Source organism: Python bivittatus, unplaced genomic scaffold (assembly GCF_059951505.1).
Source record: "Python bivittatus isolate LINGU-HERP-01145 unplaced genomic scaffold, Pbiv_v1 ctg000210_np1212, whole genome shotgun sequence".
NCBI classification, from domain to species: domain Eukaryota; kingdom Metazoa; phylum Chordata; class Lepidosauria; order Squamata; family Pythonidae; genus Python; species Python bivittatus.
The window spans coordinates 10,705,003-10,719,582 of record NW_028277053.1 but is presented as its reverse complement, the minus strand read 5'-3'; the positions used below and the strand labels follow the sequence as shown (position 1 = coordinate 10,719,582).

General features: G+C 38.8%; 1 protein-coding gene across 9 annotated transcripts in view; it reads right to left on the bottom strand.

Moving 5' to 3' along the window:
* The window catches only part of ENOX1 (ecto-NOX disulfide-thiol exchanger 1), a 394,509-nt gene that overhangs the window by 35,660 nt on the left and 344,269 nt on the right, over positions 1-14,580 (bottom strand). For all 9 annotated transcript variants that reach the window (XM_088139475.1, XM_088139474.1, XM_088139470.1 and 6 more), the window contains one exon: positions 10,051-10,235. In XM_088139475.1, the coding sequence (XP_087995601.1) occupies positions 10,051-10,235 (185 nt within the window). The remainder of the gene's footprint in view (positions 1-10,050; positions 10,236-14,580) is intronic.

Sequence of the window (14,580 nt, the reverse complement as noted above, 5' to 3'; positions counted from 1 at the left end):
CCAGGATTTTTTAAAAAAACTAACAGCTTCCACACCTGAAAAACTCTGAACACCCTTGATCTACAGGTTCACCTCTTATCAAGCAGCTCATTGATGAGAGTCTGCTGTCCCACCACAGAGATGGTGGGCCTCGTTTCATTTCCATCTTCACTGTGTTTGAGACGGAGGGAGAGATTGTGCTTCTGTGACTGAGGATGACTTCTTCCATCCCAGATCAAGACCTACTACATCAAAAACTACTTCCCTGTTGGGTTCTTCACGCAATCTTCGCCTCATTCTACCTTTACAAATTTTACTTATCATATTTTCAACCCAGTGCCTACCTTTGATATTGACCCTTGTATTCATATCCTATCAAATTGCTTTGTTGATCTGCCCTTTTTCTTCTAGATAGCATAGGAACATCTTAGCTGCCACTCTGGCTTGAAATTGGTATTCCTTTCCTCCAATATCACAGTATTATAAAACAATATCCATCATTTAGTTCTACAGATAGTACTGTCTCCCTCAGCTCCTGGTGACCTCACAGATACAGTAATTTGTTTTGTTCCAGGAACAAAGCATAGGCAGTTTGCCAATGATGTCATCTGGGATGTTTCTCAGTTACCCTACCCGGCCTAGAGCTGTGGGATTTTCTGGTGGAATCCCATCCAAGAATTAACCACACCTGACTCTGCTTAGCTTCTGAGCCCAGAAAAAGTCAGCCAGGTGCTTCCATCTACTGAGACAGTTTCCATGGAGAGATCTTATTGGAGATTCGTCACCTGCATCCTTTCCACCTGCCTTTCTCTTTAGTGAAAAAAAATCTTACTAAAATAGACACCAAAAAAAAAAAAAAAAGCTTCAGTGATTTCTTGCCACCCTTATTTATAGCAACAACTCTTTCTTTGTGAATGGTTCTATTTACCCAGGGCATCGTAATAATCAAAACCGTGGAGGCAGTCCACAACTCTTTTAATGTTGACAGATTCACAAAGCTCAGCCATTGCTTTTTTCTCCTTAATTCCATTTGGGATGTTCTGATGTTCTGCTGCCAAGCTGAGGACCCTCTTATCGTATTCCAGGTACTTCTGGACCTTCACTTTTCTTCTTTGCTTTTGGTGCTGGCTTCTAAACCCCCAAACAGCTTGGGGCCAGAGTGTCTCCTTCCTTACGTACTTGCTTCGACAATTCAGAGACCTTCAGAGGTCCTCCTCTGGATGCCTCTGTCTAGCAGAAAATAGCAGATAGCTGTAAACAAGAAGTTGCCAGAGATACCACACATGGAATGCCCTCAAGGAGGATGGTCTGATGGAATAGACAGTATGTTATATTCCCCACATGTTTTTTCTTTGGGATTAAGTGCAGTTTATTCTTTTCACTGGTTTTGGGGGGAGATGGTGGTTTTTGTGAAATATTTGACATAACTTTGGAATCAAGCTGGATTCTTGCATAAAAATACTACTGCTTTTCCATATTCAGAAGCCCAGGGCCTCTGAACGTAGATATTCCATTTAGCTGTGATAGCTAATAACGTACATCTTTATGAATCTGCCAGATTAGCCTAGCCACAATAGCATGTGGTAGGATCCTATGGTAGACAGGCTTTTATATTACAAACAGTAAACATATGTCAATTCTAAATAATAGGAATGGAACTTGCCAGCTATGGAAATGTGCATTAACAACAAAATACCCATGACAATTGCTGAAGCTCTAAGGAAACAAGATGTCATGAAAGACAAGCCAAAGAGGCTCTGTATCCTTCAGAGATTTCTTACAATGAGGACAGGTAAACTGCAGCATTAGTGTCATAATAGGAGAAGGGGTATGGAAGAACCCTTTTAGAAGAAGTGGGAAAGAACCCTTTTCCAAAGCAATGCAGCATTTTTGCAGTTTGGTTGGTGATTATGGCCTAAGACCACATAAGAACCTTGAAGGTCCAATCTAGTCAAGCTTCCAGTTTCCCAACAAGGGCCAACTTACCCCAAACATCTTCACACGTTTTTCCCCACTACCACCTGGAATTGCAGGCATGCAGCTTTTCACACCGAAGGGAACATGCTATTATTAATTTCACTGTTTCTGTTTTAGTTTTGTAGGAAAAATGGGATAGCATTTCTCTGTCCATTTTTTTTGCACCTTATACCACCTCCTAATAGCAATACTGTCCCTTTCTGATTTACAGAATAAGTGGGCATTAGTCTTTAGTTGGTTGATGGCGCTTTTAATGGAAAAAGGTTGCTGACAGTGACTATTAGCAGTGGCCAAACATATCATCTGGGAGATAGCAGGATTTCTCATTCACCCAGGTGCGTTTTTCAGTTGTATGTTCACCCTCTTCCATCTAAACAATTGTGTGTAAACCAAAGGAACCTAATTGACAGACAAACCATTTCTCTTGCTTGTCTCTGTTCTTTACATTTGGTTTGCACTGATGAAGTCTGAAGGCCTCTGTAGAAATTGTTCTTTTTCAATATGCCAATAAATCTGTTCCAGAATTCCATACGCTGTTTAAGAAACCATAATCAAAACTGTTTCCGTGAATGCTGAAGATCATGTCTGTCTTTAAAGTTTGCAATTCTTCATTTTACTTAATAGATGATTTAATCAGATTTGTGGGGAGGGAGCTGCATACTGTGACAAAACATTATGCAAAATCTGGCTGCTTTGAGTCAATCCTTATGGAGGGAACATCAGGCATTATATAGAAATGGAAGGAAGGGAGTGCAAGCTCTCTACAAACACAGGTTCTCAATCAATTTAACTGACATGGAATTACCAACATGGACATCCATGGGGGGTCCAAAAAGTCAGAATGGCGGCTTTGATCACAAATATTTCTCGCTATCAGGTGAATCCAAGGACACAAATTCTCTGTGACCTATGAGTCGCCCACTCCACAGCTGCTGCTGTGGGGAAGCTGTAGAATGTTACATCCTTTGAATGAACCTATTGGGCATTTATTCTATACCTATTGTATCTTAAATATTTTAAGAAATAATGCTGAGTCTGTGAGAGAAGTGGAACATCAATTTGGTTGGTTGAGAACTGATTCAGGGTCAGGGGTCTGGAGAGAAATTGTGTTTTTGTATGGAAGGAAAACAAAGGCAGAGCAGGGGAAGTCAGTAGGGACAGAATAATTATTTTGCTTGTGATCTTGCTGGGAGATCATGATAGTTACTGCTGGAGATACAATAGCAAACTAAAGAGGCCACATTCAGGCCCAGCACAGATTCAAATAACAATTCCTGGAAGAGGAAGAAGCCAGAGAGAAAAAGAAATAGATGATGATGATGATGATGATGATGATGATGATGATGATGATGATAATAATAAAACTAATAATAATAATAATAGTTGATGGAATAGATGATACAGACCTTCAACATGAGAAGATGGATGGACAAGTATGCAGTGGAGGGAAAAGCTGAAGAATGATGATTTTTATACTTGGATCTGAATTTACCTGTATTAAGTTTATGATCTCCATTCTATAATAAGGGTTATATTATGTGAGACAATACTAAGGCTGGGCACTAAGAGATACGAAGGGATGTGAGGAAAGAACCACTATGTGAAACCTTCCTAGGGCCTCCTTCCTAGGGCTGAGAGAGAGAGACTGGCCCAAGGTCACCCAACTGGCTTCATACCTAAAGCAGGTCTAGAACTTGCTGTTTCCTGGTTTCTAGCTTGGTGCCTTAACAACTACACCAAACTGGCTCCACTGATGATGAATACTGGTATGTGTGTGTGTATGTGTGTGTGTGTGGTGTATGTATGTGTGTATATATTCCAAGATTAAAATACAAAATCCTCTAGGACCCTCAGCCCACCTGCTTTAAGGGCTTTCCCCAGGCTTCCTCTACACAGGTGTTCATGCACAGCTGCTTTGCTTTGCAGTCCATGTGGAAGTGTGTAATGGCTGTGAGAATAACCCTGGGAGGTGGGATGAAGAGCCACAGCCTAGACAATGGTCTGATAAGAGTCCAAAGGAGGAATGGGGACGGAGAAAGTGTCTCAGAAGGGGCCCTCCCTAGCTGTCTGGAAAGCAAAGGCGGGGAGGGGGGAAGTGCTTTGAGACCTGCAAGATTCTGTTACTGTAATCTTACAATAAAGGTAGTATTAGTACTCATGGTTTTGGTTTCCTGTCTGGGCTATCTTGAAGGGCTGACATCAATCTTGCAAATCTCAAAGCACTTCTCCCCTCCGTTGCCTTATCTTTCCAGACAACTAGGAAGGGCCCCTTCTGAGACGCTTCCCACACCCCAGTCCTTCCGTGGGCTGAGATACCTTTTGTCTGACCGTTGTCCAAACTGCGGCTCCTCCTCTTCCTGCTCCCAAGGTTATTCTCACAGCCCATTACAAAGCAGAAAAGTAGCTATATTGACCCTTCCAGAAGTAATGGCCACTTCGCTATGTCAGCTAGAATGCTTTGCTTCTGCAAAACTGCTTTACAAATTGTCCTCTGAAAGCTTTTCACAGCCTTATGAAGTAGTGCTTATAGGCCATAAAGAACATTTCTTTCTGCTTTCCTAAGGAAGTTTTCCAATTTGCATCAGATATGATTAGAACAAGACCCTACGTTTGAAAAGTTGAACAACTTTTGGTCATGTACTTGGAAGTCAAAATCCCACTGCACAGATAGGCTGGCTGCAGGACCAATGTTTTTAACGATAACAGCAGTCTTGTGGTTTTGTAAAGTCATCTGGTACTCATTGTAAACAGGCTTAAGGACATCTGTATCTAAATCTTTTGGCGAAAACCCTGTGATTCTCAAACATAAAGGGAAACAGATTAAAAGTACATTCTGAAAGATTTTAGTATCAGACATCCAAAAGCCTATCAGACGAATTTCTTTTACTTTAATGGCAAGGTTCTAAAAACATTTTTATGAGAATACAGAGTTTCTTTGGGCAAAATCAATCTGATAAGAAGCAGTATTGATCCATTTCAGATGATGGGTACCTTTGGAAGGAGAACTCTACAGAATTAAAATGCTTGCATATTATTGGAAGGCACTTCTGGCATAGCTGTTGTGAATTATTGGGGCTCCCCCCCCACCTCACAGATACTCAAAGAAACAATTAGGAGTATCTCAAGTTTGTCTGAGAGGAAAGGTAGTTTGCTAATCATTCAACCATAGAGTTGGGTGAAATTGGCTCAGAGGTGCAGGGAGCAGAAAGAAGGTCTTTGACCAATTTGCCCCTGGGAAGGTCAAAGTCATTCCCACCTGACAGCATTTCCCTCCTCACCTGTCACCCCTGACTACGACAAGTTGATAGTTAGGCTCAGAACAACTGATGAGGCAAAAAGAAATATCTACCTATCATCTACCTATCTTCTATCTATATCTATCTATCTATCTATCTATCTATCTATCTATCTATCTATCTATCTATCTATCTATCTATCTATCCACACACACAAATACACATCTATCAAGCATGTATATATAGGATGTGAAAAAGGCAAAGAAGCAATTTGTAAGTGCTAGTACATATAGATCAATTTCTCTGGAATGTTTGATTTGCTGTGTCTAAATCAGATTTATATACAGTAGTTGAACACTCTAAGCAAAGAAAAGTGGGACACAAATGCGTGGCTTACTTAAAAACGATGGAATGTGTGGCACATTAAAGATCAATATTGGTTGTGCATGGCAGAAGCTTTGCTGCAGTGTGAAATCAAAAATCTGTTTGTGGAAGAAGAATAAGACAATAATAACAAGGTAAGTCAAAAGAGGTTTCCCTGCTATCTTAGCCCCAGGAGACTGCATAAACCTAGAGCTAAATTAGATTAATCTTTGACCTTACCAAGCAAGGCAGTTCCTCTGTTTGTATTCACTGGGATGGTAATAATTGCCTGCATGGAAAAATAGCATAGTAGGTGAAATAGTCTTTCTTTAGCATTGTCTCAGGTGAGATAGCTCTAAAGAAAGGGAGAGTCCTTTCGGTTCATATGTTATAAAGGAGGAAGGCAGCTTCCATACATGATCACAAAGCCAAGAAATCCAGGGAGATTTGGGCAAAGTGTCAGTCTGACGCTAAAAGGTGGCGTTTCAGAGATCAGAGACTAAAGCCTTGTGGTGTAGGTGGAGACTGAAGATGGTATCAGGTGAATCAGAGGAAACAGCCCACCTTAACCTTTTGATTCAGTCAAGGACACAGTTGGGTGAGAATGTGGCAAGTTGAATTGTACTGAGCAGCTTTCCAAACATGCAGCCATCCAATTTCAACTGTTTATACTGAGAACATGGTTCTCGTGTGCATGTTTACAGTGGGAGAGAAGGGCGGTCCAGTAAGTATGACAAGAGTATTATCTGCCTGGCAAGAAGAATCCCGCACAAGCCAGATTTGTTCTCCAGGAGCAGAAATTCTCTCCCACTTCTGGCAAGGTGTGTGCATATCTGATCCAAGCTTTTTAGTGGATGGATAACTACTAAGGTAATTGTTTGTCAGATTTAGCTGAGACTGCCACTTCCAGGGAAGAAATGGTGAGCTGAATGCAGCTCTGCGACCATGGCAGAATGAAGAACTGGCGAGTAAACTGGCTCTTCATAATCCCTCTCCAGACAAGGAGAGGACTTGAGATTGTCCACAAGTGCTCCAGGCAGTTGCTCCTCATGAGGAGACCGCAAGATAGCAGTATCTGGCAGGTTTATTGCTCTGGGAGATGGGGGAAAAGCCATCTTCGCCCAAACCATGTTTTGTGCTTTAAGGACATTGAGTCTGCATACATCCTTTTCTACCCACTTTCAGAAATTGCTTGTCAACTGCTTTTCAGCTATTAGGAACCTTTGGATCGACACGTTTGACAGCACCAAGTGAGTTTCCTTCAATCCTTAGTGAAAGAAATTTTAAATAAAAGATTAAAAAAAATTCTTTTGGAACAAACAGCAAAAGGGTGATTAGAATGTTGATTTTGGAAAGTTACAAATGGCCTAAGGGTCCAGATGGATTTGAAATAAGAGTTTGGAATTAATTCCTGTGGGAAAATGCTTTTGTTTTGAATTCTTTAAAAAAAAAACATGATAAGATGGGACTTTGAAGGTTGAACACTAGCGAAGGAACTAAAGATTATAATTAAAGGAGAAGAACATTTAAATTTGCTGTACTAATACAGAATGGAGCAAAATACATTAAATTGGACATATTGAAGGATACTTGAGAACAATGAACCCAGTGGTTAATTTTAAGAGTGTCTGCCTATAGATAGACTGTGTTTAAAAGAAGTTATGTAATAGGAATAAGTTCTACCTGACAAAGTTGAGACTGAGTTGAAAGTGGACTTACAAATGACAGGCTACAAGAATGATATGGAAAAAGATGCTACACTGGACGTACAAAAGAAACCAGCTGATGTCTTAATAATTAAAAGGGATATATAAACAACAAACTAAGAGAGTGACCTGGATAATTTTCCTATACTGGATTTACAAAAGAGGCTTGTTAAAGCTTTGAAGAATTTTGTGAGAAAGGACAAAGAAAAAAATGAAAAGAAATCAAGTTCTAGGACATTGTTTGAAGGGACTAAAGATTAAGATGTTTAGAAGTAAAAGGAAGGAATATAAGGTTGGTTTATTTGATCAAGGTTAAAATAGATACATTGTTCTCCCTGGTAACCCTTAATGGACTTTCACTGACATCAGGACTGAAATGATGAGGCTTTAAGGATTTGTTTATAGGTAAGAGATTGGATAAGGGAAGAAGAGATCATTTGTTGTATTTTAAGAGAAGGTGATATGTTACTAAAATTGTTTATACTTGTTGTGATGAAGGGGGAAGTCATTTCTTTATATATTTCTTTTCTTTTCCTTTACTATTTTTTCTTTCTTTTCTATTTTTCTTTCTATTTTTTTCTTTTCTGTACTTTCTATGTTTTTCTTTTTATTCTTTTATTTTTTTAATTTTTTTTAGTTTGTATTAGTTTTTATCTTCTTAATTATAATGTTTAATAAAATTATTATAAAAAAGATTTAGTTGAGACTGGAATGGTTCTAATTCAAATGCAAGAAGGAAGGAATGTCTGTCTGTTTTTAAGGCCAGGGGAATATAAGTCATGAAGGCTTCCTTCAGTACTAAAATGTCATAGTTTTATAATTCAATTCCATCTTAAGATCAGGTAAAGAAAATCTCATTTGTTACCATGGATACAAGACATTATTTCCATGTGTTCGTTAGAGGCCTCATACTGGGTATGAAATTAAACTGTAACATAGTTTTATGGGGGAGAATTATCTCAGAAATGTGTAAGTGTAATGCCTGAACTGCCATTAAGTTGAATGGATTTTCATTTTCAGACAGATTGTTACTGCTACCCAACAGGGGCTAGTATCTAGCCATCAAAATATATATACTGTCTGATTTTTCTCATTCTAAAAATTTGGAAAAGACTCTTGAAAACTTGAAGAAAAAGGAAGAAAAAGAGAAAAAAGAACTTTGCATTAATTTTTTTTAAGCAGGGAAAGCATCTATTTCCTCTGACAGATGTTTTCCTTGGCTATAGTGGTTTTTTTCCCCACCTCCAAATATGAGTTCAGGGCACAAGAACATGCAGGATTTCCTCAACTATCACAGTAGATCCAAACATCTTTCCCTGAGTGAATGCAGATAATTTAAAATGCCTTTACCCTAAAGAAGCAATATTTGTTGCATAGAAAATATCATCTTCTCTAAAGTAGTTTTTCTATCCCATTTGAGGTCACCCTTACAGAATGGTGAGCACTCTTGGGGTTCAGTAGCTGTGACATCACCAATGATTAGCTCCACACTCCTGAATGAGAGTGTGAGATTCTATGTGTTTTTGTAGAAAAGTGTTTAAGATACATTTATTTTCTTCATGTTTAAGTCTCAGTGCTTCCTACTGTATCTTTCCAGATGCAACATTCCTTAAGTTTGTCAAAATATGCTTCTTTCTGCCTAGAAGAAACTGGAGGACAGAAACATGAAAAATAGAAGGCAAGTCCCCTTCTCAGAGCACTGTCTGTTTTGTTTCATGAAGCTTTTTTTATTTTTAATTTAGTTTGTGATGGTATCTGTCTTTCCTCCATCAAGAACAACTACTTATCCTGATTGAAAAAAATGAAAATGTCCTATTCCCTCCAGGATAGTCATTTCCTTCATCAACAAGGATAAATTTCCATGTCTATCGTGCAGATTGTTTTTGTTACTATTTGCAAAAGAAGCATTGCTTGGCCTCATGCACTATATTTTTGCAAAAAGCAAGATTGCTCCAGAAGAAATAATGTTCTTTCCTAGACCTGAGCGGTTCCCAGCCATTTCCACTACAACATCTCTGAAAGTTTTTTTTTCCTGATGGTCATGAAAGCCAGCAGATGGCCCATGTCCACCTGCAGGATCCATAATATGTATGGTCTCCCCGTGGCCTCTGTGTAACCACAGAGTTAAATTAGATGAGATTAAAGCCTTCTCTTCCTGAAGTCCGGTGACTTTGGGGACAAGGATGCCAAACTTGGGGAATTCCAAGCAACCTTCAAAATCTCAGTGAAATTTCAGCCACTGAAAAAAGGTGATTATTTTGGCACCTTCACTGTGGACAATGTGGAGTATTCATGTGGACCCCCAGTGGTCTGTGGACTACAGGTTGGATTCAGTTGCTTTCTTGGGGGCATATATAAGATAATGAAGGCAATTCTCAATTGCCCGTGTGACCACATGACTTAGTCTAATTGGGGTAGACTAAGTCTACATTTAAAATATACTCTGAAGTGCTAACTATGCCTATTTCATAGAAAGCCCAGTTATGCTGTAGCAAGGTTTGCTCTGTGAAGCTGCACTTTGAGAAGCAAAGACCATTGGCAGGCCTTTCACCCAAAATCTCCTCTGCTGCATCTTCTAAATGATAAGGAGCTGCTCCTGACACTAATTTAAGGTCGATCCTTCTTGGTGAAATGGAGTTCAGTAGAACTCAGCCTGTTTTCTTCCTTTCTGCCAGTTCACAAGGGACTGTGCCCACCGTGGGGATGTTTCTCCACTCACAAGAACACTAGCAACTTCAACTTTTCTTGGACATGATTGGGACAGGCTATCACACTTTAGACAGTTGTACCTGCTGCATGCCTTGGACAGTCTGCTGCAAAAACTGTAACTGCTGGTCTTTCGTCAAGCTTTCCTCTGTGCGAAAAAGCTGCCCTTTCTCTTGTTTGAGAAGTTCCACCTCATTTCGGTATGCATCCAGTTGCCACCGGAGACTGTCATTCTCTTCCTTCAGGGCGTAAGCTTGAGCAGCTAAGGCTGAGAGAAGGAATAGACTCTGGTAATTAAGATAAAAGAACAAGATATGACAGATATTATGCTGGGTTGAGCCGGAACAAATAAAGGGCCAGGGAGCTGCAGCTGCTCCTGTCAAAGAAATGAAACTGCTACTCTCTTGAGCTAGCTTGTTGAATGAGTCTTCTTTTACAGAATTATAACAGTCTACAAATTAACCAGGGAATCTCTTCCATTAGCAGAAACCTCTCTGTCTGGTAGACCCACAGACACTCTAGTTAACAGGCCAATGGTAAAACATGGCTGAGGCTCGTAACAAAACATAATTTATATTCACCACCACTTGGATCCCAAATCCTGATTCAGGCTTGCACACTAAGTAATGCGTCATTTTTGGCATTACAAGTAGACCTCAGGTTAAGAACGCCTGGTTTACAGATGACCCATAGTTAAGAGTGGAGCCTACTGTAGCAAAATTCAAGTTAAATACACAATGATTTGAGTTAAATACACAATAGTTTGTTCATTACACAATACTATTTATACAGTATTGTATAATAATACTGTTCTGGCTTACATACAAATTCGACTTAAGGACAGACCTTGGGAATGGAACTTATTCTTAAACTGGGGACTACCTGTACTTGATTGCTTTTTATTTTCTTTAAGCACCAGGGGTTCATTAACTCAAACATTTTATTAAATCTTGGTTAACACAAACTATAAGTTACATGCCAACTACAGGAAATCCCTAACTATGGTTTAGTGTGATGTTTGATTTGAACCAGGAAAAGGATAAGCTTATCAAAACATATAAACCTGAGCAAGACATTTTTTTTTTCTTGGCTTGCTTTGTAGGAAAAAGAAACTGACAATTGAAATGTATGCAGGATGGTATTTATTTAAGACTTAGGCATGAATATTAATATTTTGGAATTGATCTGTTCACGTATTATATTACACCCTTTTCAGAAGAGTTTATCTTCAACGTACTCTAGTTCAAGAAAAAAATATTGGTATTGTCGTGTTTGGAGGGATTTTGACTTAGAATCCAAAGATGAAAGCTTTACCTCCCTGGTTCCTCAGCCCAGCAAATACCAAATGTCTGAACCTGCAGAAAAAATGAGTCCGTGGTGGCAAAAATAAAAAGTGGGAGTGGGATGAACATTGGAGCATCCTGAACTTTATTTCTTCATACACTGAATTAATTTAATGTTATTTCCTATATATTTTCTGCTTCTGTTCTCATTTATACAACCAGTTTGGTCTACCTATGGCCATAGCAACCTTTGGTCTGCAACCGACATCTCCAAAGTCATTCCCCACCCCAATTTGGCTCAACATTCTCACTGAGAAATATGCATGACCTTGGAGCAAAAACACTGGATGGAAAAAGCTAATTATTCTAGATCACAGGATCAATTCCGTTATGCCCTAAATATGAGCCCTGTTTTCAAAGAGTCTTATTCTGACAGGCCTTCAAAGAGAAGGTTCCTTTTATCCATTTTAAAGCCTCAAGATTGGAATATACATGCAGAAATATTTCATGTATTTCTGAGTTGCCAGCTAGTTTAATTTTTCTTTTTTCTTTTGAGTCAGCTGTGCAAGCTGAACATTTATTACAAACATTTATTCTAAAGCATTTATCTTATTTCTGAAGTGAAAGTAATTAGAGTCCCTCAGGTTGAGTGAGACTTCATCCATGTTGTCTTCTTAGCAACCAACACTGAAGCACTTTGCTTTCTGGAATGGTTTTCAACTCCCCAGCTGCCTATAGCTGTGGAATTCCCTGGGAGTCTCTCATTTAAGTACTAACCAAGTCTGACCCTACTTAGTTTTTCAAGATCAGCCAAGTTCAGCTGTGAATATTGCCACCTGCTGCAACCAATTTCTGAAGGATCAGACTGTAAAATGAGCTACAAAAATTATTCAAGAAGCTTACAATATTTCCCTCTCTAAAAACAAGCAAACACAAATTCTGCTCAAAGACTGATTTGAAATGTTGTTTCTCTGATAATAAATGGCAATAGTTTGGAACAAACGTTACACTGTTTTGTTCTCCAACAATCACACACAGGATCTCTAACCTGTCTTCAAGTGTCCTGCAGGCTTCTCTGCAGGTAAAAAGAAAAAGAAAGAAAGAAGAAGAGGCCATGGCTTTGTGACTGAAGCCCCATCTGCTTTTAAAATGGGACATGTGTAAAAAAAATAGGTGAGACTTCAGTTACGTGACTGCAGCCATCATCCTGAATTTTTGACCTTGGTGTCTTGCATTTATAATGGACTACTGTGCAGTAGGACCCATTCCAAGCTTAACAGGTTCTAAACTAACATGGTTGCACATTTCCTAGCCAGAGTAACTTGCAAAAGGTTTGAAGATTAACTAAAGAACTAACACTTGTTTTTGACTGTGAATAAAACTTATTTGCCATTACTTACTAATTAAAGCTCCATGGATTAGGTGGTAGTTTTTTCCAGAGATTTGAACAAGTTAAAAAGTTTAATGGTTTACAATTGTGTCTTCTGAATAAATGAAATAAAATCACCACTCAAAATGACACTGGTTCGTAATTACCATTAGCTGCCTCTTTGGGAATCTGGAGTAGAATTAATACCAGTTGATATTAGCAGATTAACGTGGTTTTCTTGTAGCTTAGAAGATGATAAAAGAATTATTTACATATTTCCTGGACTGATGAAAAATGGTTTGGAATTAAAAACAAACTGGCATGTAAGAAATCCATTTGATATTTGAATTCATTTACATATGTTAGGATCATTCAAGCACAATAGCAAGGGATGCTACTGTCTGCATGAGGATGCCAATGGATACAGGACCATATTTACAAAATGCACAATCTTACCATTAAGTATAATTAGCAATTGTGATTTTAAAACATTTTAAAACTGCCCTTTGTTCTGAAAGATGAAATATACAGTATGTGTTTTAAAACTAAAAGGAAACAATGCATTTTCTGTTAATGATATATTTATGGATTTGATGTCACCAGGGGCTTACACACGAATAGGTGAGCAGAGAATCGCTGCATAATCTGGAGATTTGTTTCTGTAGCTACAAGGTTCAAGCTCCTAGGGAGATTAGCTTATACACACAGACACACAAATGGGAGCTGTAACACCATCTATGTTATGAAGTCTAGTTCCATTCTTTCACAGAGCTCAACATTCTCATGTTCCCAAAACTCCTCTATGATTTAAATAAACAGGAGGACATTGTTACTACACACCAAGGAGCAGCAAGTGGTAGAGTGGCATTCCCTAAACGATTTCCCTCTCCCTATTTCATTCTCCCTTATATACCTACATGCACTAGATGGCAGCAAAGAGATACTGAACATTATAACAACTGCTGATACCTAGTGGTCACTCAGAGTTTTGCAACCAAGATGGTAAGCCTTACCACGTAGAATTTTATAGGGTCAGATAAATATGGACTAACAGTTTGAATTATTACAAGTAGTCCCCAGTTTAAGAACGAGTTCTGTTCCCAAGGTCTGTCCTTAAGATGAATTTGTATTTAAGCCAGAACAGTACTATTGTATAATACTGTATAAGTAGTATTGAATTTTGCTATAATAGACTCCATTCTTAACCATAGGTCCTCTGTAAACTGGGTGTTCTTAACCTGGGGACTACCTGTATTTTAAAAGCCTAATTTGCCTCAAGCATAGTCCAAGCAATAAAAGCCAAATAATTAAATTCTACAGTCTTTCAGGAGCCAAATCATGTCTTTTAGCTTCTTTCTTGGGTTGAGACCATGTACAAAAGTGCAAGGTCATTTTCCTTGCAGGCTGCAACTGGCTTGGAATGCATCTTTCTCTCCCTGCCTCTGTCTATCCTGCCTCGTAATCTTGAACAAGAATTGCAAACTACCTTGAACAGCAGACTGGATGGTTTTGTCCATCCCCAAAAGTCAGTTTTCTCTTAGAGGAATCAGCTGAAGGAATTCTCAAGCAAGGAATCACTGTTTAAACAGTAGTGGTCAACCTCCTAACTCCCATTTATCCAAAGGCCCACCTTGACATGTTTTAGATGTCTCCTAAAGGCCCATTTCTTCATCTAGGTCTTTCTTATGTAAGAACTGAACATGGATTTCTTTTTAAAAAAATAACACTCCTTTATTGTTACTATTAATTGTCAAAAAGTATTGCTTTAATTGACATTTCTAGATCCAAACCTCCTGCCCTGGTTACATTATCTTTTCTTACCCCAAAATTGCCCACCTGATTTTAGACTGAAACCCAAACCCAAGATCTGAAAACCTGCCAATGAATTTCAGTCTCTGTTTCGGGGTTTCATTGACATGGAAATGGTGGAACAGAATAAAAATATATAAAATGCGAACGGC